This window comes from Dermacentor andersoni, chromosome 10 (assembly GCF_023375885.2).
Source record: "Dermacentor andersoni chromosome 10, qqDerAnde1_hic_scaffold, whole genome shotgun sequence".
In the NCBI taxonomy this organism is placed as follows: domain Eukaryota; kingdom Metazoa; phylum Arthropoda; class Arachnida; order Ixodida; family Ixodidae; genus Dermacentor; species Dermacentor andersoni.
The window spans coordinates 111,460,519-111,487,962 of record NC_092823.1 but is presented as its reverse complement, the minus strand read 5'-3'; the positions used below and the strand labels follow the sequence as shown (position 1 = coordinate 111,487,962).

The following is a 27,444-nucleotide window of genomic DNA, read 5'->3' as shown; positions in this document are numbered from 1 at the left end:
CATGGTAAGGAAACATTTATTAACAACAATGCTCATGAAGGACTCTTTTTTGTGCTTTGTGCATGATCGGCCTAGCAGACCAACATATTGAAAAAAACACGCATTAGAAAAATATCATCACATGGTGGGAAGAACAATGTTTATACACTGGACGTTTCAAACATTTCCTTTGTGTCAGCTGCCAACTTCGCCTGATAGATTCAAGGCAAAAAACAGGAACAGGCACACTGTTCTTAAAACCTATGAGAAAAACTTAACATCACGAACAACTCTTTAGAAACAAAAACTCAACAACAAAGAAAGGTGAACTGTAAATACATTTGGCAATAAGTTAATAGCAGTATCAAAGGCACTATGGCTGTTGCTTGCATGCAACACTATGCCTAACTACTCAAAAGTTATTCAGTGCTGCCAACAACAAAGCCCACACATAGTGTTGGAGCCACAGTACAGCTATGGGAGTCATTACATCAGTTTACTGCTTAAGACAATATACATAGCAGATCGGAAATTTAAACATGAAGAAAACTTGCAAATTTCCAATAAAACAAATCTCGTACCTCAACATAGCACCTGAGATTAGTAAATATATGAAAAAGTTTGCTTAAATCAATGTTTAAACAAGGTATGCCTTACTGCAGCTATGTACAAAAAATGGTGAAAAAGTCTTTGGGACAGTCTAAGCCTCAACACTACCAAACAGAAGATGACAGAGTGACAGTCATATGCACACAAAATGCTTGCAAATCATTTTCATCACAAAGGAGGGACTTGACGAAGTCCATACATAACAGAGCAATTGACATTCCGTGACTAAAAAGACAACCACCATACAAACAGCTGCACAAAGAATAGAAACGACCGATGTGATACTTACAACTAATATTTGCTCATAGCGGACCTTCCAAAGAATATAGCAAGGCTTGTAAAAAGGGGACTCATACAAAAACAGATGCTACTAGGAATCCTAACAGATCAAGCCACTGTTGTCTAGATAGCCACCTTGTCTGTCAGTAGAAACGAGGGCAAAAAAAGTTAAAGCATGCACATGCCCTTGCTCCTAAAGATATATTCCATCTTCACAACACAGAAATATGTATAAAGAAAGCACCATTACGCTCCAGCACAGCAGTGAAAACAGCACTGGTCATGGAGTTTGTTATGAAATGGTCTACAGTAAAAGGAAAGAGACATAACTTCCTGGAAAACAGTAGCTTGTTCTGAAAGTTTCTGTTATGCTTCCTTCTGAATAGTGCACAAGTGAATCCAACACAATAAATGAAGAAGATCCTAGATAAAGATGTATGCTTCTCTTTGGGGAAGTGTGTGTTTGCTAGTTGTCCTTACATCAAAAGAGTGCATCTCGTCAAAAATTCTAGAATTCTGTACAACACCTAACAATATGTGCAAAAGCAACCCTGTCTCTGACTAGTCTCACCAACAGCAATAGCATCACAAAACAAGTTCCTTTTGGACGTGTTAAAGGAGATCACAGGGCAATGCAGTGTGAAACAACAAACCTATTGAAAACAGGTGAGCAGATATCATGGGTGAAATATAAAGAAGGTCCACTGTACTAAGACAGGGAGGGATGCGTTTGCCTCAGAGCCATTGGACTAGCATGAAAGGCTAGCAATTTGGGACAACGTTGTAAGCTTTAAATTAAGAGCACAAGTTGGCAAATGCTTTTTTCTGCTTTCCTTGATGTTTGAACAATTTTTCCAGAGTTAATGTATTGGCAAGATCTTTCAGCTTATCACATTGCTTATGAGTAAATGTGAAGAAGAGATGAAGGAAAGAAGGTGAGGGGTGTTGCAGAGAGGTTTGATAAGCAGCCCTTTGCTCCCTGTGGTGAATACACCCACAGCACAGAAAAAATAGAGAGCCATGTAAAACACAATCAGTACTGTGCAGTGGAAAGCACACGCTTTATGTTTCAAGTATCCTATGAGAAAGTTCAGCTTCTCACATCAGATCTTCCTTGCATGCAGCATCACAAACATCTTAACAGAGCCCCAACTGTGGCTTTGGCAGGGTTACTGGAGATAAGAAGACATGCTGAACATGCGCAGATCAGGTTAAAGTGTAGAATATCACTCACAACAGATTGCCAACATGGCAGCAGCAACGACATTTGCACAAGTCACATACAGCCCAATGGTTTGAATCATGGAAAATTATTTTTGCAATTGAGCATGTTAAGTATTCTACAGAAATGAGCAGCAGCTGCGTGGTGTTCGTTTGGTGCTGTGTAATGAAATAATAAGCACTGAATTATGCTTTCATTCTAAAAGTCCGAGTGTCATTTCCCCCATACCCTGCATCAAAGGTCACACATATTGACATGGGTAGCTCAACTTCCCTTCTCTGCCCTGAATAATGAAGCTTTTTAATGTCTTTCAGATGAGCGTTATGGGACTAGGATTGCTAGGCTTACTGCTCAAAGGCCATTACTCTAGTAGCTACTCCGGGGTGTCATCAATGTCAGCCCCCAGTGTGCAAATGCCCAAGCCAAGCCGCATTCCGCTTCGCAAGACTTCTAGGCTGCACTGTGTGTAATTGTAAAAACTTCCCTCTTCCATGACTAACATAAGTGACATTGAATACACACTTGCATGTTAACTATTACACTGAATACCATACACAGTCCACTGCCTATTTTTCTAATCTAGAATACTAATTTCTCAAGACCACTGTTTGAAAACACTTCTTTAGAATGCTCGGCATTGTTAAAGAATGAGAGTCAGCATGTGGTCAAATTGGCAGAATACACAATACGTGCATTTTTAGCAAATGAACAAAGATCACTGCTTCACATTACAGAGTCCCCATGATCAGCACCCTAGCCCTTCACAACCTTTGAGACAAATGAAAGAATGAAACGAGCATCTAAACCCTGCATGGCACAAGAAAAGTTTGATGGAGTAGACAACAGAGGTGCTGTGAACACCTTGCGCCATCTGCTCACTCTGTCTTTCTCGCTGTTCACAACATAGGTTATAACTAGTATAAATAAAAGCATCACGAAATGGTGGAGGCCGGCTATCCATTACTTCAAACCTGAAGGATAAGCACACACAAGCACTAGTGCCTCACAGTACGCTAATGCTTAGTCTTTATAGTATAATTACGCTTATGTCATACCTAATCATAAAAATAAAGCTTCTCCATGGTGTTCATCAACCATTTGTGGGCTAGTTGTCAACATTCTCCTTAACTGTATACACAATTATCACTCCAAGTGCAGGCATCCCAAACTTCAAAAGAATTAAAATGATGATAGAAATTATACCTTTGCAAGAAGCAAAAAGCATCTTTTAGAGCTGCTGCTCATATAAAAAAGTTTTTTTTTTTTCGGTTGTGAACACGAAATTATTCTTCACCTTTACATAATCTATGTGTTCACCAAGGATTAAAAACTGCATGACAATCACTGTGAAAGTGGCGGGAAACAAAACGTGGGTTCAAATTGATATTTAAAATGAAGACTAGTCGAGTAAATTTTAAGGCAGCTTTCCCCCATAAGCAATATCCGATTTGCGAAAACTCGGGAAATATGCGAGAGGATCAGAACGAAATACACCAGATAAAACTATGTAAGCAGATGGCTGTTTTTATTTCTCACCTCCTTCATCACGCTACACTGGCGGAAATAAATATTATTACTCAGGAAAAAAGAAATGCAAGGGGGGTCATGGCTTGATAACGAACACAAGGCACTGTTGTAGTGGCTTTGAAACATAATAACAATTCAATCATTAAGGTCTAAATAGCCTCACAGCTTTTACAGGAGTACTCTTGTGTTCTCAGATTAATTTATCCCAGAGAATGGTTTGTTCTCATGCAAGATTGTTCCGTGTTTATTTAACACAATTGGCTTAGGGCCTCCAAAAGTGACTGAACTGGCTTTCAAAACTTCAAGACGCTTAGCTACTTAGGTAGAGACTGCAAAAAATCAGTCATAGGATAAACAGTCAATTTCAGATAAGGTAACTAAACAAAAACAATTTTGCTTTTAAGAACTTTGTTGAGCACATTCAGTCTCATCAATCAGGGCAATGTGCTCAAACCCAAGTTGGCTTAACACCAACATGACTTGAGTTAACCAAGCTAAACACTGTACAAACAAAAAAGAAACGTATCGTCCTTCAATCTGATAGTGAAATTCGTAGCACGGTGCCATATTTCTATTGTGGTAGAGAAAGTGAGCCTTGCGAAGCATCCCTGGCCACATCATCAACTGAGCTCCCAGGGCCAGGAAGTGTCTTAGGTGGAAGGAAACCCTTCCAGAGCTTGTGCACTTCTGCTGGAAGGTGGTGGTGCCAGCTCTTGAGGTAGTAGCGTGTGTACTTGCGAAGCTGACGGAACTTGCAGAAGGTGGCGTCACCATCCGAGACTTGCTTGGTCTTGACGAGGAAACCATTCTGCTTGAACGTGTCCTCCAGCTTCTGCTTGATCAGTGACCTCTGGCTCGGTTTGCGAAGACCCCGTGGTGCTTCCGAGGGTGACGGGCTTGTTGATGAACCATGGCCACTGCTGGTCCTCGGGTCTCGACAATTCTGCAGGACCGCCATCAATGCTGATCTACTGCCACTGCCCGAACAGTCTGTATGGGACTGTGGTTGAAGAGGGTGTGATGGCCTGACACCAGCACCAGAAGCTGATGTTGGTGTCGAGTAGAGGGCATAGCCAAATGGCAACTGGGTCGTAGGCACCACAGATGCGGACACCATAGACTGGTGACCCAGTGTAGCAAGTGGACTTGGCTGAGAAAAAGCACTGTAAAGTCTACGGTTTGGTGCAGTTGTGAGAGGTGCTTCCAATGCAACCTGGAGTGGAGACTTCTCAAAGCTGCCAGACACGGACGTCCTCGGGTCCTGGTAAGGAAAATGATAGTGCTCGGAAGGCACACTGGGCAGGTACGGTTGCGAGGAACAGGCCGGTAAGCAACAGGGCACAAAAGGCGACGCACCACACACTGCAGGCGAGAAACAACAGCTGTCGCTGTTGCCAACTGTGGCACCAGCATCCTCTGTTGCACGCACTCTTGTCTTCATAGACAAGTCCAGAGGGTGCGACGCATTGGAAGCTTCATCATTTTCCAAGAGGGACAGGTACTTTCGGTAAGGGACGACCCTGCGTGTCTGCGAGGGCTTTCTTCGGTGCCGCTTGGAGAGGCACTCGAAGAGGATCTCCGACTGTTTGACAGAAGTGTCGGCGCTCGCGTCGGCCGCGCAATTCGGTGACGCGGGCGCCGAGTCAGTCCTGCTTGGGACGTCCTCCGAGCAGCACGACGATGACGCGAGCTCGTTGAGGAGCTCGCTGCTTCTGGAAGGAATAAAACATCCGGGCGTCGCCCGAAGCGCTTCTTCGTCCACAGGCGCAGGCGGTGGAGCTGTGACGGCAGCGACCACGGGTCCCGCCTGACAAGTGACCTGGCCTTGTTGCTGGGGCCGTGGGTCCGTGCTCGGTCTTGACGCATCCGCAGCTCTGTTGGTTGGGCTCGACGCGGGCGGTGGGCAAGTCGATGCAGGCTGCCGCCGGGTCACCTCCGCTCGCAATCTGGAAGCCAGCTGAGACGGCGTAGCTTTCTCAGCTTCGGTCGAGGCGGCGGTATCGTTCCCGGCCGAGTGCCTTGACTCCGTCGCCGCTTGTACGAAAGAGGAAGACGACGACGAAGGCGGCGGCGCGTCCGACGAAGACACGGACCATTGGGACACCATGATCTGCTTGGTGCCGTGCTCCTCCTGGAGCTTGCACTCGGCGTGCACCTTCCAGACATCGTCGTGCGAGCCATCGTCTTTCTCCGAGGTGATGCTCTCGGAAGGGATGAAGTTGTGGAACTTTAGGCAGCGGCTGCCGCCACCGCGCCGGCCGCTCCGGCTGCGCGTGGCACGCTGGCCCTGCTGCTGCTGCGCCGGCTGGCGGCACAGGAACGCAGGCTTCATGGAGCAGAAGCGGCCGCCGCGCTGCTGCAGCGGTGAGAGCACGCTGAAGAGGTTCCCATTGGGGGCGTGGAAGAGTTGCTGGAAGTAGCCGCTGCCCTGACGCTGTTTGTCTGGCCTGCCCGAAGCGTGTCTGGTAGCGGCACCGCCCTCAGTTCTGCAAAGAGGAAGGCGACACTTTAATATAGGTGCTGTTGGCCGAATAACGTGTCAAGTGCGGGCAATTTAATGATGTGAAGATGGCCGAAGTCGGCACGGTTTAAGAGACTCTGAGCGGAGCCTTCAACTTTACGGATACGATTAAATCTTGACTGTGTTTCTTGAAAAAGAAAAGAGCCTTCGGAGTTGAAGATAAATTAGTCTAGTGCTCACATTGAAATATTAGAGCGTCTGATAGTTCGCTGCATCTAGCTTCTCAGGGACATAGCCAGAAGGGGGGACATACTGGGGTACGTGCCCTCCCCCCTAAAAAAATGTCTGCCAGGGGTATCCGGAATCAAACGTGCAACACCCGCCTGCCCTGCCCTCCTCCTCCAATCAAGTGCGAGCCTCCCTTCCGCACCCTCTTTAAAGAATCCCTGGCTAGGCCACTAAACTTATTAGACCTGGCTGAGGAATGAGAGGAAACATCCGACAACACTCACAAAGGCTGACTAGAAACATCATCATCATTCATCATCAGCCTGGTTACGCCCACTGCAGGGCAAAGGCCTCTCCCATACTTCTCCAACTACCCCGGTCATGTACTAATTGTGCATGACTAGCAACGGTAATGTTTAATCATGGCGAAGGGCTGTACATATGTAGGCATCACAAGGGGCCAAAGAACAAACTATTTATATGTCACCGTCAACGTGGGGAGCACATCTGCACTTAAACACGTGGCTATACAAGTGGCCGCAACCCAGAGTATTTAGCGAGTATGACGGTGAAAGTAAGATTAACTGATTAGACAGTTTTAGAATAGCATTTGTCGCCTCACGTACGTTAAATGCAAGCACCTTTGCGGGACGTTACAGTCCGCGTATCTTCAAGAGATTTAGAAGGACCGTCTGTTGCGCTCGTTGGTCTGACACTGTAAATTCCAAATACAGCGCAAAAAATACACATACACATAAGGAAGACACGAAAGCCGCGCACAAGCGCTACTACCAACTTATTCCAATCGACACACCCTTCAATTTTATAAAGCGAGCCACGCACAAGTGTCACTCCTCTTATCCCATGCGACGGTGATAAACATAACCAAAAAGTAAAAAGGTGAACAATAAATACTGCTGCCTGCTTTAGATAGCAAAATTCAAGAAGTCCAGTTCAGCACTGTTCAAAAGAATAGATGCTTGGCTTACACAGATAGGTGAATTTTTGTTGATATAGAATGCGTATAAAGCCACTCGAGCCGTGTGGTTTGCAGACTTGCCTACGATAGTAGTCTCAGAAAAAAAGTGCTCCGAAACAACACGCGATGATATGGGCAACGAAATGTGCATATTTGTCCTCCTTTTTTTTTTTTTCATAGCCTTTAGCGTGATCTCCCTGATCCGGACGTTGATGCACCTCTCGGTGTGGCCGATGTACGCATTTCCACACTTCGAGGGAAGTGAATGTACCACTGCTGTCAGGGTGTTCACGTCTGGTTTCGCAACGTAACTTGCTGTCAACGTAAATCCGAGGGCAGAGCCTGGAAAGCCTATTAGGAGCCGTAAAGGCCACAGGAATACGATGCCTCTTCGCGACCTTCTTCAGGTTGTGCGTGACCTTATGCATATAAGGCATTACTAGGGGCTACGCCGTCCTTCGCTGGGTCTCCGCGCTTTACGTTCCGGCTCTGTTCTTTACAGATTGCAGGAAAGATTCAGCCACTGCACCAACAAGCAACTCAGGAAATCCCGCCGCAAATAGGCGACCAATGTGACTATCAAAGCTATGCTGCATTGTATGCGGGCACGACTTTCGGAGCGCGCCATCCAAATACCGAAACGCGATGCCCCTTTTTACTGTTTTTGAATGGGCAGAGTCAACAGCCAAAAGGCCGTTCTTGACCCATGGGAGGTACTCCCAGCATACATGGCCTGCGCGAATAAATATAAAATCGAAGGGTGTGTCGATTGCAATAAACAGTTAATAGTAGCGCTTGTCCGCGTCTTTCGTGTCTTCTTTATGTGTATGTGTATTTTTTGCGCTGTATTAGGAATTCAAGAGATTTAGTTCGACGTACGGGAACGTTAAAGTAAGGCAGTAGATGACAGGGCGCCGTCTATAGTGCCTCATGCCGAACGTATCCAACCTATAGAACAATCCATTAGCAACCATACTACCTTTCTATACGGCAACGTCACGTTAGGCCTACCGACGCCGAAATCGCCGAACCACCTCAGAAATTGGACACCCTATGCACTCATGACTAACGTTTCAGATGTGTCTAGAGCAAGCGAAAGCTCATTTCAATAGTTATTGGTGATCAACGACCGGGAGAGCGCAGCCATCCTGATAATTAACGCTAAAGCTGGAGCCATGGGTGCCACCATGTTCGACAACGCTATTTCTTAGCGTCCCCCAAGCGTTGGGGAATGCACCTAACCCTTGGGCGTGGCTTGCGTCCCTTAACATAAAACTCTCTGCCACGAACACTAAACTCGCGAAATCAGGTACGTTATTGTTGCGCACGTAAACCGAAGAAACCCAATAACACACTGAGCATGCGCAGTGAGGACAACGCCATTTCTTTATTACGTAACGCATTTACGTTTGGTCGTAAACGCTATTCTAAACCTCTACTGATTCGGTTTAGTGTCGCCTGGACTATGACAGATGCGGTAGTCGCGTGCGTGAGAGATCTCGAAATGGTTTTCATATGTGTTCTTTACTCAGCACCTATAAGCTAGGCACAGGATTGTTTCCTTTTTTTTTCATTCAGTTCCTTTATATACATATAATTAGGCTGCAGCCGAGGCTGGCAGTCGAACCCGCGACTTCGTGTTCAGCAATAGAACGCCACAGCCGCTGGGCAAGAACATAAGGAACACTCGCCAACTGCGCTCTAGCTGCCACGTGTTTGCCTAGCTATACTCTCCGAAGCCACGTATTTTTAGCGCAGTAGGACGAACTTGGAGCTACAGCACCTTCCTCGTAGCTAATTTCTGGGCGACACAACCAGCGTGGTAAACTGTAAAATAAATTGCACCCTTAACGTGGGTGCAAATGAGCCTAGAATCCACACCGAATAGGGGCGTAAGGGTGAGTTATAGAAGGATTATTTACACCCTTATTTACTTTTAAGGGTGTTAATTTATCCTACAGAATACCGCAGTGCAAAACATCCACTCGGCCCCATTCCGAGAAGCCACGCGCTCCGCCCGATTCATCCACGCATAAATACGTCATTCCCGGAGTTTGAAGCGAAGTTGCAGGCCAGTTTTGACTGCAGAATACGAATCCACGATGCAGGCATGCCGATGCTGAATAACTAACTCTTAAGTTCATCAAAGCCAACCGATCCTTACGCTTTAAAGTGGAAAACAGAAGAACTATGGCCGCTTCTCAGTGCTCCCTAGCTCCCACTGAAATTATGCATACGATTGCGCAACACGTACGAGTAGTACGACAAAACAAATGGTCGCTAGTACACAGCAATACTCTGCAAGAAAAGCGGTACATTCAAAAACTCCTTCGGCCTAAGTTCGGGCTATTTCCACGGGACAACACATCAAACGCGCGTACGCGCACAAGAACGCAAACAAAATGAAGCCTTTTGTGCATACTCTTGCTAAAATGTCCTACCTGGACCGATATGAACATTTCATATATGAACGTAAACGTTAAAATTTGACAGAAATGAACATATATGACATATATGTTCATTTCCCATGCATGGCATGCATGGCTTATTTTCCATGCATGCCAACACTTGCCCAATTTATGATTTGTCCGTATATGGGCTTCTTATACGGCCATACTTGTGGAATTTTATATGGCTATATCCCCGGCTCCCATACAAAACCACATCTGTTTCGCTTATGTGTATAGCCTGTAACTGAGTCTGCTTCTCTTTTTCTTTCTTTCTCTGGGTCTGCCTTACATGGCAGTGTGTGCTAAGTAACATTTGACTGACAGGTCGGACACATCCTGCGCTGTATATGCCACATTTAATTCTTAACCCATACGCTGACCTGGGGCATATTTAGTTTAGCGCGTTGAAATGTAAATATATTACATAAATATAATAAGTATATTCCCCGGCTTTTATTTGAAAGCGCTGCGGCTGATGGCAACGCAAGAGTGCAGCACTTCGCAATTACATCGCTGTTTAACTCAAAAGAGAATGTGTACATTTGCACCAGTCAATAACGTTCGCTCGTTTCCGTGACGTCACAGCGAAGGCGAGCTCACCTCAATGTCGGCGTTTCTCGAGAAAGTGTACGTTCTGAAACGCGGAGGCTAAGAGAGCAGGTACAGTACAGTTTTGTGGGCGGAGCTTGTACAGAATTCTTTGGTTGTCACAGAGCATAGCCGAAAACAAGAAACAACTATATATAGACTGCACATTGCTGATCTCTCACATATTTTTTAAGCAATACAATGTAACCATACTTTGTAAAAGAAACCTAATTCAGTGCAAGTTCAGTCAACAAACTGCAGTGCACTTGCCTAGCGTGCCTTAGACGTTCATAAACACATTTCCCCCGAGACGCAGACACTGAAAGAATTTCGGCTACGCCTTGAATCAGGTCATAGAAAACGAGCGAACGTAAATGGCTGGCACATGTATAGAAATTATCTTTGGATTAGAAAGGCACGTTTACAGGTTGGCTTATCTCCGTTCAATAATTCATTAATGCAAGGGAACTGCACAGTTCTAAAGCGCGGAATCGAAATCCAAAAATGCATCAAGCAAACACGTCTGCATAAAGCATCGCGATTTTGTCAAGGCACGTGGGCAACCAGCGAGTAACGAAGAAATAAAACAGTGATCGACAAGAACTTAAAAAAAAGAAGGGATATATGTGCGACGCAGACGCCGTCGGTGCAGACGGTGCTGTTCTGCGCAGCGCGCGGTCGTCTACATTGACGTCATATGAACATGTAGGGTAACAACAACAAAAAGCGCTGATCACGCGCTTCTGCTTTAGTCACCGGAGGACCCAGGGTGCGCGGGCGCGTTCTAAATATGTCCCGCGACGCAGCGGTCAGATGGAGAGACGAGCGGGCCGAAGAAGCACCAAATTAATTTTAAAAAAAACGCAGATGGCAACTACGCATAAAAGTAGGCCGGCGAATGCGACAAACATCAGTTTCGAACGCATCGCACACTTTTTGTCACTTCTTGTAACTTTCTGTCGCTACCTCCCATCTGCGCATGCGATGTGGCAGCAGGCAGTAACATCAGTATACCGCATAACGCTAAGGTAAAATAGTGGATAATAGCGTTTAAGAAAGTACTCTGATCAAAGAACCGCTGGGTGCGCTTCCGAGATGACAAAACCATTAGGCTTATAGGAGCTGAAGTTCAAGACCGACGATGTAAACGCAGAACCTAGAGAATCGCAGTCAGTCACTGTTATACCAAGCGGTACGAGGGTAGGTCGAAACATTAGGCATCTACGCTGCTGCGAAGTCAGTCTGTACCACAGCTATAAGCAAAAGCGATTCAAGCGAGCAGCAAAAAGGACGCAGCCGCATCGAGGAAACACGTGCCTTACCGACAAAGCGAAACCGTTCGGTCGAAACCTGGAAACTTCCGCAAGTTTCGAGTGTCCGAGGCAAGCATTCCACATTCCGCGAAAACTAGCCGAACATACTACGCCGTCATCGCATCCAGGACGTATTGATTCGGCTAAGTGCGCACACGACGTGGACAAAGTCGTACGGCACGGACACGAAATCTTCGAAGAACTAGCGGCATGCCTTGAGCGAGGCCTGGGCACGCACGTCTGAGGATGGACGGAAGCAGGAAACCGAAGTGCGAGTCACGCGACAGACAGACGACCAAATATAGACAGACAGGCCTTGGCCCAATGTCAGCGAAGTCGAGTGCCCAACTCCAAGCGGCGAACGCGAGAAGGAATTCGCGGGAAGATGCCTGTCTATATACCGCAGACCACGTTCGTCAAGAGTACACAATTTCACAATACAAAACGTTCGGCAGATTCCGCAGCGTCCGTATACTAGCACGCCGAAAAAAAGAACAAAAGGAAATGCCTACCAAAAAATTAAGTTTCCTATCACATTATAAAAAAACTCGCGCATTTCATGCTCGTTACTTTGCGATCCCGTCTCTTGGACGAAGCGCGACACGCAGTGCTAAACTTGACAAGGATCACTCAATGTTATTAGTCAGAGCGCTCGATGCTGTATCGACGATTCCTTGAAATCGGAACACATGACGACTGCGCAAGCAATATCGGTATCGCGCCTGGAACCAGAGGCATTCTTTTTAGTTCCAGAAGAGAAATAAAGAAAGCTTACATGTCAAAGCATCCAAACTTCTCAACCGTTAACAAGAAACGGACCTAGAGGGAACTGCTACACGGCACGCCGATGGTCACATTGAACGGACTCGCAATGTCCACAAAAGGAAATGAGCGTGCCATTAGTCCCAGACATTGGAGATTCTTCGCACAGATGACGTGCCCAATCCAGAAGGACACAACGTGGAATCATCCCGTTTGGTCAGGAGAGGGCCCCACCACACTTCTCGTTCTTGGTAAGCCTAGTTCCTCGTGACGCGTTCAATCAACAAGTTATTAGGACCAACAAACAACGTAAGGACGAACGCGAAAACAAAAATGAAGAACCAAAGTCTCACGCGTCAGCTCGCCAGAGAGAGACACACACACACAAAAAAATATAACCGGTCCAGGACCGGAGGTCGGCACCGACCATTGCACAACCACGGCGAGAGAACGAACTCACTGTAGAACGCAGGACGTGGAGCTTCAACGACACCTCTGGTTACACAAGCCTCTTATTTTCCGCGCTGCATAGTGCGGCCACACGATCACATCCGGCAACAACGGACGTTCGGTCACCGCAGGCGGGGATCACAACACATCACAGTAGCGGCCACGGCCAGCACAATCTTCCACAGAGAAGCGCAGTAAAGACACTGACGTCTCAGCTTGCCAGTATGCGCCCAAACGGCGCAGTCATCCAGGCACCTGAGCGCATCTCGACCGACATGTAGGGACAAGATGAGAAAGCGAGCGGTGGGAGGGGGGTGTTGCCAAGAGCCAAGAAGGAAGAAGGACCCTGAGGAAGGGGGGAAAGGGGGGGTGGGTGCCGGGGACGAGTGACGCAAGGGCTCGGAGCCATCCCCCAGCCCCCCTTACACCCCGCCATCTTCGGCTTCCGTTCCCTCCCCTACCCGCGCCCTCTTTGCTCCACTACGAAACGGCCACCGCCGAAAACTCCAAACTGGGGCCAAATTTAGCCGCCCCACCGACACCACCACCGACCATCTTCTTCACCAACTGCGCAGACTCCTTTCCCTCTTCAGGCCTCGCCGCGCGCGGCGCAGGATCGTCAGCCAAGGGGCGAACGACGCCGCTAGCCTACAGGTCGCCGGGGCAAGAGGGGATCGCAACTCCTCTCCTCCACCTCGTCATCATCATCCGTGCAGACACACACATCTCTCACGTTCCTCCTCTCTCGAGACCTCGAGAAAAAAACATGCGAGGGAGAAAGGACGGCTCCTCCGACGAACCAAAAGGGAAGAAGAAGAAAGGAAGCCGCCGATGAGCGCGAGGTTGCCATCAGTGACTGAGTGACTGAGCAAAGAAGGCGGAGAAAGGGGCGAGAAGGAAAATGAGAGAGGGGATAGAGAAGGCGATAGAAGGTTTCGGGCCCCGTGCCCGAGCCTTCACCGCAGCCAGGCGGCTCGCGCGCCCAGACATTCTTTCCCCTTACAAGTCACTTCGAGGGCTCCCCACCCCACATTGGCGTGCGTGTTTCAGCCTTCTTGAAAAAGAAAGGCAACGGCGCAGCGGGGCACAAGAAGGAAGGGGAGAGAGTAGGCAGGCTAGAAGCGGAGGAGCTCGGTGGCCCGGGCCCGTTTGCAGGCACTCTGCTACTATTCATAGAGCGTCGTCATTCTCGTTGCTTCACCTAAGAGGAAGAGAAAAATGTTAGAGGGGGGGGGGGGGGGGTTAGTCGTCTACAAGACGTGCCCATATGATGAGCGGTAGACCACTCTACGGTCACAACGGTGCAGTGCAGTATGACGTGTCTGCAAGATTTTAAATGAAGCTGCGGAGACCACGGCCCGAAGCCCGAACGCTGCTGCCCTTAATTGCAGAATAAAATTGTAACATGGAACGAAATTTAGGTCACCTCCGATAGCAGCAATCTTTACTATGCTGAAGGACGACTGCGGGATTCGGTTGTACGTACCTCGGCGAACCCCCTCAGCGCTTGAGATAAAAGGCACGGAGGTTCGAATAGAAAGGTTCTACAATAAATTTTGGCTTGTGGAGACGCAGCCCCCCGCCCCATGTTAATCTCTAACTTAACTGGAAAATTCCACACCGGCAGGGTCTTCGGCATGACGCTCAATGTTGCTCAGTCGGTGTAATGAATGGTTCACTTCCGCAAAGACCAGAAACCGAAAGCGCGCATGCTCATGGGACGTTAGATAGAGTAAAAAAAAAAAAAAACTCAAAACCGCATCCACGAGCGCCCGAACGTGAAAGACAACAGTGCGGCATACATCTAAACGATATACAGCAGTTTACCTGCCGTGGTGGCACATTGGCTATGGCGTTGCGCTGCTGAGCCCAAAGACGTGCGATCGAATGCCGGCCACGCCGCCCACATTTCCACGGGGGTGAAACGCAAAGAAAAAAAAAAGATCCACCTCCATTCCACCCTATGAAAGCGAATGTACAACGAAGCTGGGGCGGACGTCAAACACGTGCCTCCAGCCCAACTGACGTTAGGCGACGTTACACAAGCACTATCACCACAATCGACGTACGTCAGGCGCGCACGGATGCGTGCGGAAGTGCAGCACACATCGTCATTCTCCAAAGCCGTCCGCCAAGCGCAAGTGTCTTATTGAACTAAATTAATGTTTAAAAGAAAATTGCGTCAGGAAATGCGTAAAGTACGACTTACACACAAGCTGCGGACATTATCGCTTCGGATGGTTATTCGAATATACGAGAAATCATAAATTTGTTTCGCGGAAACTGAAAGACAAAGCTCTTTTCCGGCTGCTGTTTGAGATTTGCCTGAGTGGCCGCAGCCGCAAGGTGGCGATAGCGTTAGCACAGCGTACATTGTCATTTTTGTAAGCTCTCTGCCTATATAGCGCAAATGCGTTATTGAACTAATTTAATTTCTCAAAGAAAAATATGACAGAGAATTCGTAAAGTACAACTCACACACAAGCTACAGACATGTTATCCTCCGACTGTAATTCGAATATACGAGAAAACATCATTCTGTTACGCGGAAAGTCAAACACAAATTCCTATTCCAGCTGCTGTTTTTGAGCAAGCACGCCATGAAAAATCCCGACCAACTAGAGGCTAACAGCTTCGCTGTAAAACACCAGTGCACCGCGCATTGGGTGCACGTTAAAGAACCCCACGTGGTCAAAATTAATCAGGAGTCCCCAGCCACTATGGCGAGCCTCAGAATCAGATCGTGGTTTTGGCACCTGAAACTCCAATATTTAATTTTGTAATACTGCAGTTTGTCAAGGCGCAAGAAATTCTTGCAGAAGAAAGGCGCATAAGTTGATCAGAAGGACTTCGCCGGTAAAGATGTATGCATAAGGCTAAGGGGAAAATTGAAATTTAGGTTAACTGCAACAATAATACTTAGGAGACCATGCTATAGGCCACATGGTAACAACTCTGCACGTATACGAAGCGGCGAAACTACGGCGCCAAAGCTGTCCTGTCAGTCTCTTCAGTTCTGCAGCGTGTCAGGTGTTTTTCAGTCTGTACAATCTTATGTTCATAGTGTAGTTACAAATAGTTTATTCACAAGGTAAATCAATGCCTTATGAATAACACAGCAATATGTGGCAGTTTAGATGGCAATAATATGCATGACGCTTTAAGGAATGAAAGAAAGCTTAAGGAGTTAGCAATGAATCCGTTTGCGACGATTCAATTGTCTGGTATGTATCAACGCGTGAGAGCGCTTGCGATGCAGCTTATAATGTGCCGATTAATGGAGAACCATAAAACCGGCAAATGGCGTGCCGGTATGAGTACCGAAACAAAAGCCGGCGTCGTTAGGGAACAAAACCAGTCGTGCCAGTGGAAAACCGGCCAGGTAGCAGCACTAATTGTGACCAGCGTCTACCTTCTTGCTTACCAATCCAATGTTCACGTACAGGTAATTTCACCAGATTCCGAGGACGCCAAAGCGGGACACGGGAGGGAGAGGACAGGGAGCAGATTGATAGAAACAGGATTCAACATTTATTCCAAGTTTCGTTTACGTTCACGAAAACTCTGCTCCAAGCTATTCAGTAAATTTGCACTAGCATTTCGGCATTATTCGACGTTCTGGCAACGCCACATACGTGACACGCAAGACGGCAAGAAGACTGCGTGTTCAGTCAACACCACCTAGTGTTGGTTCAGTTTACTCTGGCTTGGCTACTGCACGTTAACCAACGCATTAAAGAAGTCCACTCTTAACTGGATCAAGAAAATGGTTGTGCGTTGAAACCCTCGGGTGCGACCTTAACTGCACCAAAAGCGAACCGTTCGCTTACCCTTGCCTCACTGATCAAAATCGCGCTTTCGCCATGGAAGGCGTCATTCTGGCAAATCGCGCGAGAACAAGCGAAGGGTTCGCTTTCCGAACATTTAAAAGGTAGCAGATGGCGTGCCTTACTTCCGGTAGTGTTCGACTTTTCCGCCGGCCTCTGCAGTATACTTAAAGATGGCACAATCATACCCAAGATAGTCTACAGCCGATTCTCAAAAGAGAGGCAAGCATTTCTGGACAACCAGGGGTCCGGAGACGCCAAAGCGCGACAAAGTAAAGTCCCACACGTAAGCCGCGGGACAGTGGGACCACGGAGTTAAAAGAGGGCAAGTCCCGCCTAAGCCGGGACGCCTGGTCGGGTTACGTATAGGGCTCATCTTTCTGAAAAGCGTAAACTGTCAAGGCAGCTGAATACGTCTCTTTGATGTCCATTTAACCTGCTGCAGCGAAATTCCACAACTTCCTAAAAGAAAAAGATCTGGAGCAAGTAAATCACCACTCAGCACGTATACAGAAGGCAAGGTAAACAAAGCACCCTTAAAATCAACCATGCCGCCAACCATGGACCAAAGAAGAAACAATTAATCTGGTTGCTAGGAAACGAGAACTATGGAAACACATAAGAAAAAAGGAAAGTGAACGGGGAGGCATGTAGGTCTACTGCACAACACGAAGTAAACGGAGCGGAATAGCAGAAAAAGGAACCGAGATGAGACGGATGGGGAAGCGTGTTAATGGCCGTCGACGAAGAGCATTTGGCCCACATCCCGACACACACACACACACACAGACAGAGAGGCACAGAGAAAGACATACAGACAGGGGCACACACACGCACACGCACACACAGGGAGAGGGAGAGGCGAGCCACTTGAAAGAAGCAGCGGCAACAACACGGCGTATATACAAGGATAGCCCAGCCGGCAAGCCTCTATGGCAGTGGCGCTCCCGCTGACGCAGTTTGCGGTTCGTCCCGTGCCCGCCAGCGGCTCTTTCCGTTCCCGTTTAGGCTAATTCTGGAACTGGGTTTCGCGCACCCGTTCTCTCCTGGGGACGGATTTACGCGCATTCAGCGGCACGGCAGCAGCCGCCTGGCACGCGGCTGGGGCGGAGCCTACAGAGAGGGAGGGGAGAACAGGAGAGAGAGGGGGAGAGAGGGCCCGGCATCTCCTCTCCCACACCTACATGTGGCACTGAGTGCGTCAGCGAATTTGGCAAGATTTTGAACCGCGGGCGAGAGAAAGACAGACAAGAAAGAGACGTGCGTCTCAGGCTCTGCAGCAGCGCAACGGAGTTCGGTGAGGCGCCCGGAAGAACGAACGTGCGTTCCGCGAGACCGCAGACCCGCGGATCGGTGGTCGTCTCGAACAAGGAGATTATACAAGGCCAAGCAGGCGTATTCACTGCGCCAAAAACGGAGTTAAAATTTGCTTTGCTAAGAACCTTAGGTATACCGTAACGGTATACAATATATTCTGCCTTCCCTGATAAACAGTGGCATACGTATTGTCTCTGTAGATGGATTGGTACATGTAAACCGCCTATTTAAGAAAAAAAAGCTGCCACAATATAGCTGATGTTCGATATAAGGCGGCCATGACGTCACTGGTCCATTCTCCGCCTACATCACGGCTATAAGCGCACTACTCAAGGTTGGTTTTCGTTACTGAGGAAACCATTGCTGGTTGGGCAGGGTGGGTGTGATGTGGCCACCAGCTATGGCGCATATTGGATCGGAGTGAACAGTGGCTTCCAGAATCTGTCCGCACTGTACGCACGCAACCAGTCGTTCATTCTTTCTTTATTAATATTTGCAATGAAAAAAACGCAGTTCTCTATACGGTCGTAAGCGTGCGATAGTAGGGTGTCTTCTCTAAAGACACGACCACTGACTGTGTGTATAGCACGCACTCCACCCTGGCCCGCGGCCAAGTTCCAAAGCACGGCGAGAGATGATACACTGAACACAGTGCATTCCTCTCTAGGCCTGCAGCCCCGCGTTCGTTGTCCCCCTCGACATCGCGAGGCCGCGTTGCCAAATCGCAGAGTGCGCCCCGCGCCGTATGACCTCGCGCCTTTGTTGTTTTCGCATCTCGAGGACTCCTATGGGCGCCTAGCGACGAAAGACGGTGTACGTCTCTGCCCAGCGCCTCCTCGGTAACGCAATTATGCCTGCATGGATACTCGTAGCCGTGACGTCACGTCAGTCGTCTGAAAGCCCCGAATACGTTCAGAAGCGAGCTCAGGCTGCTTGGCGCCTTCATGCCTGTGTCGAGATATACCACTTTAAAAATTTACTTTGCAAAGCTATACACGTGAAAGGTTGTGCGCATTTACCTACGCAGTTTATCAGGCTGGCCAATTTCAATGCACTGGTCATAATCCATACGAGCCGTCCCTTTATGGTCAATCCGTGGGCTGAGATGAACAGTAGATGGGTCCATTTCCACGTACAGTCAATCACAAAACTTTACGGGCCACAGAATGTGAGAAAAAGCTGAATAGTTCCGAAAGGTATTCGCCTTCCCAACATCTCATAGCCTAAGCGAACAGTTAATATTGCGATGTACTGTTTTACTGGCTACTCTTACAGGATGTTCGGAAATTTTACGTTTTTCGAGATCCCGTGGTCCGTAAACATTCGTGGTTCACTGTACGGTAAGTTCATCAAGGCTCAAAAGATCATGTGGTACTCGTAAGAATTAACTAGAGGGAAGCGCGAAGGATATCAGCGACACTGAAGCCACGAAGGAATAACGAAGATAACCGAACTGGCGGCATCAAGCTATCTGGGGCCCGGGCTCGGTGCAGTCCCTACAATGGCGCCCTACCTTGGGCGTACGCAGTGTCCCGGGTCCACCTCTACACACAATGGCGCGCAGGTGCGGGGGCAGAAAAACGCCACCTGCAAATTCGTTCCGTCAACGTTCCATAAATCATATGTCACAGTGCGCCAGCAAAAGAAGTAATAGTTTACTGCAGTAACAAGGTGGAGACGACCACGGCCAAAGCCTCCAAAGCCTCCAAAGCCTCCAAAACGTGTTAGACATCTCGGAGGCCATGGCTATGACAACAGGCGCACATTCTGGCACCATCTCAATGAAACGTCGGCAGCCGCAAGCGACGGTAAGCACGTACGTCTGTGACCTCGAGTGGGAAAGGTCCGAAGGCTAAAGGGGGAAAATGCTGTGCACTTTCGGCCGAAGAGCGAATAATTGAAGCCATTTCTTCTCCAGCTCCTCGGACGGTGTCCTAACAGCAACATAGTGGCGCAACGCAACTGCAAGCGATGCAGCTGCTGCTGTGCAGCAGAGAGAGCGCCCTGGCAGCTACGAGGCGTTTCACAACATTGGCGCAAAGCCCCGTTATCCATTGTCGTGTCGAGCGCCGCCACCGACGTTGCGGTCGTTATACACCTAGAAGGTGCACGCGACGGGACCGAGCAAAAACAAGCTCGTAGGTTCACCGGCTTCACCTCTGAGACGACTGCACGAGCCACGTTGGGGTCACAGCCGCGCTGGAACGTGAGCACTAGCGTTAATTCCAGCGCGGCAGGGGTGGGTAATGCACGCGGTTGCTCAACGGGAACGCTACAGTCGTGAGCACAACGCTAATGCCAACATGGGGAAGGCAGAAATAACGCTACCCTGGCTCCGCTGCAGAGCCAATTGAACGGAGCGCTTTTTTTTTATAGTCAAACATACTGCGCGCCCTCCACGTGCGGACCGCGCATGCGCCGTTGACGCCAAGACAGCACGGCGGCGGCGCGAGCGCGCCTCCAGTGCCCATATAATCGGTACTGCAATAAAACCCTCAAGGAGGCAAGGTATAAGCCTAGAAACCGTTTGAAGAGTGTGTAAACATGTTTTCTTATGGCCGGCATCAAGACGCCCTATGCATGGCATGCCAGCAGTAACGCTTATCCCGTTCGTGCTTTGGTTAACCGTGCGTGCTGCAACGGGAACAGCAAGAAAGCAACGCCACGTCACCACGTACTCTACAAGCTGCCAAGCCTTCTATCTTCCAGAAGGCCTTTTTACACCACAACTATGGTTACCGTCTGCTCGAGATATTACGTGACTGGTCTCTTATTTCCCTTTTAAAAATCCCGAGCCCCACTGTCGCGACAGCAAATAAATCATCAAGACAGAATAAAAGAATGCATCTGTGACTTACAAACAAGCTGTCTGATCTTTAGTAAGGGTGCTGCATGAAGAATCCAGTACCGTCATCTTGGCTTCAGGTTCCAATTCGTTAGATGAGCCAAACCCGCTTTGCATACGTCAGGTCATGGCATCCTGGGACTCACAGATAGGTGCTGAGTTGTAGGCCTTACTGGAATCTGGAAGAAATTAGAACAGGCGTCAGAACAAGAGCACCGACAACATATTGAATATTAGAATGCTGGAAAGAGAGATGCGGGCACAATAATATGAATGAACTGTCGTTAACCAAAGAAACCAGCATATTTTCCTTGCTTCATAAAACAATTTGAGATGAATGTTTCAAATGACAACAAAGCGCGATGTAATAAGGTTCTATGCTTACTTGTTCCCATGACTATCGTTTAGTAATAAGAAAAAAATTAGTGAGTCATACCACAAAAAAAAATCTAGAGCCATTCAACTCTGTGAAGGTGCAGACCAGCGAAGCTGTGTAGCAAACGACAAAGAGGTGACACCGAATTTTGAACAAAGGTACGGACACATTTACTATCTTGATCGGTGGTCATCGTGACGAAAGGTACCCACAAACATTTTTATGCATTCGCATTCATTCGTGCAATACATTCGTTACAAACATCCGTTACAAACATTAGTGTTTTCATTTCGCCATATACTAAGGCAAAGAATTTCACACCGAAATCACCGCACCAAATGGCAGTTGGCCAGTGCCGCAAGCGCCTCCGCAGAGGGAGGTGAACCATGGCAACGCTGGCATGAAGAGCGGCATCGGAGTCAGCTGTGGAAGAATACGAGGACGAAGGCGCGAGCGATATATTAAGGCAAATAATTTGAGACCGAAATCACAGCACCGACTGGCAGTGGGCCAGTGCCGTCACTGCCTTCGCAGAGGGAGGGGCAATATGGGAACGCTGACATGATGAGCGCCATCGGAGTCAGCTGTGGAAGACGACGGCAGCGAAGGCGCGAGTAGTGGCACGAACGCGAGGGGCAGTATGGAAACGTTGGCATGATGAGCGGCAACGGAGCCAGCTGTGGAAGACGAAGACGACGAACACGCGAGCAGTGGCACGATCCATTGCTGATGATGATAGTTTTTGCTCGCACACATGAAAATTGCGCGGAACCCTAACCATAAACAACTTCGCTGTAAAACACGTAACGAAAGAACAGGTAATAAATTCTCAAGTGTTCACAAGAAGCACTTACATGATGTCCAGATGACTAGAGTTCTGATTGTTACGCACTGAAACCATTCATTAACCAGTTAAGACAGAACCGTTACCCTTATAAAATTCAACAATCTCACATTTGTCACTGCCGCTATCACATGTGCCGTTTCAACCTGCCACGCAATGTGGTGACTCCACCATTCCGCTGTTTCTGAGATGCTATACCTGTTCGTGTGAGCTTCCGAGCGTTCAATCCTCTCCTTCATTCGCTATGCTCCCTCTCTCTTAATATCTCTTCTGTTGTTCACTCACAGTCCTTTTTCCATATACATTTTACCTTCTAGAGCAGGCAGGCTTTCCACCCCTACTGGTAGCAGTTGCCAGCTAGCTCTCTCCCTCCTGTCTGTGATCGTCTTAGTGCGGTAGCCATTATATAAGCTTGAAGACGCTTCTTCAATTATTCTTTCCATGGCGTAAGTCCTGCAGGTCACCACGTCATCATCGAAACTGCAGCAGCTGCTTATACCCTCAGAAACACCACTTGCTCCTCGTACAGCTAGCAGAGACGCCTCCTTCAAGTCTACCGATTTGGTCCTCTCGCGATGCCCGTCCAACACGAGTCAACGGGGGTTGCATAAGTTCGACTTAATCTAATAAGCCGTTCGTCGTAAGCCCATCATCTTTTTTCAGTGTGGCTATTGGAAACCAACCAAATGCCCACACATTATTCCTCATATCAGGAAACTCGGCATAACCGGGTGCCTCTTAATGGGCCTCTAATGTATATTACACAGAATTGTCTACTCTTACGACAGCCCCCCTAGCGTTCTCGCACGGAGGTGACAGTAAGCGGCATACTTGTATTCTGTTCAATGGAGTGTTACACTCTTATAAAGGTTTGCACCCTTTAGTGTTTACCTTGTCCCACAACAATAATATCATATGCCTTGCTCGCGTTTCCTTTCTTGAAAAATATGCGCTCGCTAGTTTCCTGTCGAGAATGCTAGGTCACGCTGATAACGCGCATGCCGTTCGCGACCTGCAAGTATACCGGGCTCGCAGCGTTAAAGAAAGGAAACGCAAGCAAGGTAGAAGAGAATTACTGTTGTGGGACACCATACGTCCCAGAGGGTCAAACTTTCAAGTTTTTTTAACATAAGGCAATAAGACAGCGCGCACCTGCAACCGTTGCATGTATAACGCAATAATTTGTCGAGGATAACCAGCTTGCAAAGTCACAAAGCCGTTTGAAGCCGTAAGAACGAAAGTTAGGCAAATCCTTGCACTAACCATAATTCCCATGCTGGCTAAGCAACCATGCTTGCTGCTCCCACAGACAATAGCGCCAGAGTTGCCTCTAGCAATTTTTTTGTGTGGAATATATGTTGGAGATGGCCTCCGTGATAGGGTGGGAATCTCGGAGGCAATGTGTTGTAGGACAAGCTAATCCCTTAAAAGACGGAAATTTTTATTAGAGTATACTTCTCATTTTAAGGGTAAACGCTTAAAATCTTCCTGGTATGAGATAATTGACTCAGTAAATTTTGAGCAAAACTCGAACCAAATTTTAATGAAAGTCCTAATGTATTGAAATGGGATCGATATCTTCTTAAGGGGCAGCCAGAGTTAACCTCAGTGGTGCTTATTAGCATTCGCTCCTGTGACCACTCACAGGGCTGCGTGCAATTAGGATTCGTTCCGGATTAAGCAGGACAAATGTGGCAACCAAACATGGTATATCGAACAAAACGGACCATGAAATGACAGCGGTTGTTTCGAAGTAGGCTCTTGACTATCCACACGTGACACTCCACGTTCAATTCTAAAGAAGAAACTCGGGCCATCTCCGTGCATTTAAGTACTTCCGCGGCGCGGCCCCTTGTCTATGGTCGAACGGCGAATTCGAAGTACGCCAAAGCCATGGCCTTCGAGACTGCCGCAGATAATGTCACAGTCTCTGAGGCCATGCAAAACTGATGAGTTTTTTTTTCCGGTTGTTTCAGCTTTCTGTGACGACCATTCCCTTATATCACGGAGACATGCGTCTTTCCCGGCATATCATGAAACAAAGGAAAAATCTAACTTAAAAAATCGCTGCTCTGTTATGACGGCACGCAACTTCGCAACATGAGCACATTTTGGTGCCCGGATCATTGAATATAACATTTAGCAGCGTTACTTGACCGCTTTGTCAAGACAAAATGCGAATTTGGCTTCCTTCACGCTCCTTTGTAATGTCCAACTCACACCACCCGGAGAGAAGCAGAAACCAGTCTTGACCACGCTTCGCCGTAAAGCAAACGACGGCAGCAAACGGGTGACGTCATACCCGCCATATTTCGAACATTACGATTTCTCGCCCTTGAAAATTCAGACAAGGAACTGTGCCAAGTGTTATTATGGACGACCTGGAGCATAATATGACAGCTTACTATGCAATCTGTGCAAGAACTGAGCAACGCAAAGCGCGAAAGATATATATATATATATATATATATATATATATATATATATATATATATATATATATATATATATTCCAGAGAAAGCCGCCCGTGAATGCACATAGGACACTGATGGTTCAGTGAGGTTTTAATATTTTCTGTCCCTGTTGTTCTGTGCATAACCAACAGTATACAACAACATGTACGCACACATGAGCGCACTAGTGCTTTTAATCGACAATGTGGGGCACCGTGACCCTATTACCCGGACGTTCAAATATGTTGCATTTCGGCTTCCACGGAAGTCCGTCTACAAATGCACGTGTCTTCAGCAGAGTAGAAAAGCCACACATTGCTCCTGCAGCTATATGAAGAGCAAGTCCCGTCGATGTTAATTTGGGTCGAAAAACTCAAAAGTCAACGCAATTCATTCACGAGGAAGCCTTAGCTCGGGGTTTCCTATCTAAATACATGAGAAAATAGAAATCGCTTTGCTCGGCTGCACCAAATATGATTAGTTTTATTACAATTAGGAGAAAAAAAGTTAAAATCGAGTGACTACAGGAAGCCAATTTCTATTTAGGTCGTCGATTTTTTGCTAAAGATTGTTGAAAATTGCAAAATTTAGAAAAACGATACTATCAAGTTTACAAGTATGCAACTTGGCAATGAAAAGCGATATAATAATTCTGTAAACTGCACACAATAATACATTTTAAGCGGACAAAATGTATTATTAACTTGTGAATAGGACTTTTGCAAAACCCTTGTACCCACAGCAATATATTCACATGATTTGTTAATTAATATATTAAGTTTGTCCGCTTCAGACGCACTAGTAGATGCATTTGACAGAACTGCGATATTTGGTCTTGGTATGGAGTTACGAAATTGTGCTTCGAGCTTATATTTCTTTCACAGTTACCAATTTACTGCAATTTCCTGAAAAAGAAAGTATAGAAATTCCGCTTCTAAAAGTCACTATAATCTGACTTTCTACTTCAAATGCAACAAATGTCACCGAAATTGGTCCAGGAGTCATCTCAGAAAAACATCTCTGCTTTTTAAATCTATTTCAATATGCGACATGGGCGACCATGTGATTTTCTGTGCGTTTATATACACTATACACACTAAAAACGGTTGCACCCTTTGGGGTGTATATTAGTCCCACAACGATAATCGTCATCTGCCTTGCTTGCATTTCCTTTCTTGAAAACTCGGCGCTCGCTACTTTCCTGTCGAAAATTCTGTGTCACACTGATAACGCGCAAGCCGTTCGTGACTGGGAAGTACCGGGCTTGCAGCGCTAAAGGAAACGCGGGCAAGACAGATGACGATTATCGTTTGGGACAAGATAAGCCTCAAAGCGTGTAATTCTTTTAAATGTGTACACTCTAAAAAGAGTTGCACCCTTTGGGGTGTATATTTGCCACACAACGATAATCATCATCTGTCTTGCCCGCATTTCCTTTCTTTAATGCTGCGAGGCCGACAGGAAAGTAGCGGGAGCGGCATTTTCAAGAAAAGAAACGCAAGCAAGGCAGATGACGATTATTGTTGTGTGGCAAATATACACCCCAAAGGGCGTAAACTTTTTTTAGAGTGTGTATGTTATTACCAAAGATTGGAGTTGTGCAAAAAAAAAAAAAAAAAAAGAAGACCGAGTATCAAGCAGAACTAATCAAAATGAGCTGCTCATTGCAAGAAAACAATGTTCGGCGTGGGTCACTCACCGACAACGATTGATAAAAGCCGCGCAATCAGCTGCAAAAAGCCGCAAGCGCAAGTTTCGTAACTGAAAGAGCACGAATGCGGATAGGAGACGCGGCGCTCGCATTTCAAGAAATCCAGCAGCAGGCCACTCGAGCCCGGCACTTGCGAAACATGGAATAACAATAGTAAAACAGCGAGGCGGTCGCACCAAATCACGCGGAAATCGCCGCACCTGTTTATACATAGCGACAGGCGTGAAATACGGCAGCCACGTTCCGCGCCAACGTTACAACAGTGCAACAATGTTCAATCAACCGTGCTTGCCCAGTGTGGCACACATTTCCATCATTGCAAATGGGCAAAACAGTCATTAATCAAATCTCGTTTCCATGAACTTAGCATTTGCACGAGACGTTGCAACGACAAGCATTAAAAAAAAAATACAATTTCGCAAACAGACCTACACTCGGTTTGATGCAGTGACGGCGCACTACTCACCTGGCTGTCCGAAGGATTTGGCGCACCGAGAGCACTCCACTGTCACTTTGCGTCCGAGTCACTTTTCGCTAATCACTTAGCCGCACCGACCTTGCCGTCACGACAGACGCCACCGACGCGAGTTCGCGTATCACCGCACCGTACGACGAATGCACGTAACCACCGGTGTGCCGATATCACAGTGCCCAACAACTTCGAGCGCGAAATGCCGCAACGCGCAGTCGTGCTCGTCCTCAAAACGCGGCGGCCGCCTTGGTTCCATTACGCTTCGGTGCATATTAGGCAAGCCGGAGGTCGCCGACTCGAATTTCAGCCAAATTTGGTAATCCCGAGACCGTTTCCTCGGACGTCACGTGCCCGCATGGTCTCAAAATAAAACGCGCGCGAGCGGCCAGACCTCAATACGAGGCCGCCCGAGACGCAAGGGCGAGTGTATTGCAGCGTTGAATCTCTCGGTATCAAGAAGTAGGGAGAAAGAAACGCAATCGGAGACAGAAACTACGTTAAGATTCAAGAACGTCACATCAGCTGGGCCGAGCAGCCCACCATGATTCTTGCCGATGGGGCGCTGCCATGATTGTTTACGTGAGATGGACGTATGAAATAGCAGGGAATGAATGCACAGTTTGTGGTCTGTGACAAGACACAGTTATGAGAACTTGTAGAAGTGCATAGGACGTGCTCTAACAACAAACAAAATCAAGCAAAACAATGTGAACTAAAAATATGTTTAAAACGATGTTTAAAATCCCAACTT

The 27,444-nt window shown here is 47.4% G+C and overlaps 1 protein-coding gene across 2 annotated transcripts; it reads right to left on the bottom strand.

Annotated features, from left to right (window-relative positions):
- Nucleotides 1-27,425, bottom strand: LOC126544684 (uncharacterized). Of its 2 annotated transcripts, XM_050192131.3 has the most exons (3): nt 26,688-27,425; nt 20,850-21,015; nt 1-6,102 (listed from the first exon to the last, which is right to left on the bottom strand). In XM_050192131.3, the coding sequence occupies exons 2-3, from the start codon at nt 20,951-20,953 to the stop codon at nt 4,188-4,190; spliced, it is 2,019 nt and encodes a 672-aa protein (XP_050048088.1). In that variant the 5' UTR covers nt 20,954-21,015; nt 26,688-27,425; the 3' UTR covers nt 1-4,187. The 2 variants fall into 2 exon arrangements, with proteins under 2 accessions (XP_050048088.1, XP_072141092.1); XM_072284991.1 differs by lacking the exons at nt 20,850-21,015; nt 26,688-27,425 and adding an exon at nt 12,858-13,173.
- Nucleotides 27,426-27,444: the final 19 nt, after the last annotated feature.

Excerpts from the sequence above, each read along its gene's own strand:
- LOC126544684 (XM_050192131.3), bottom strand. The coding sequence starts at position 20,953 with ATGCAAAGCGGGTTTGGCTCATCTAACGAATTGGAACCTGAAGCCAAG. Across the intron at positions 6,103-20,849 it reads AAAGATCAGACAGCTTGTTT|AACTGAGGGCGGTGCCGCTA; the intron begins GTAAGTCACAGA and ends TCCTCTTTGCAG.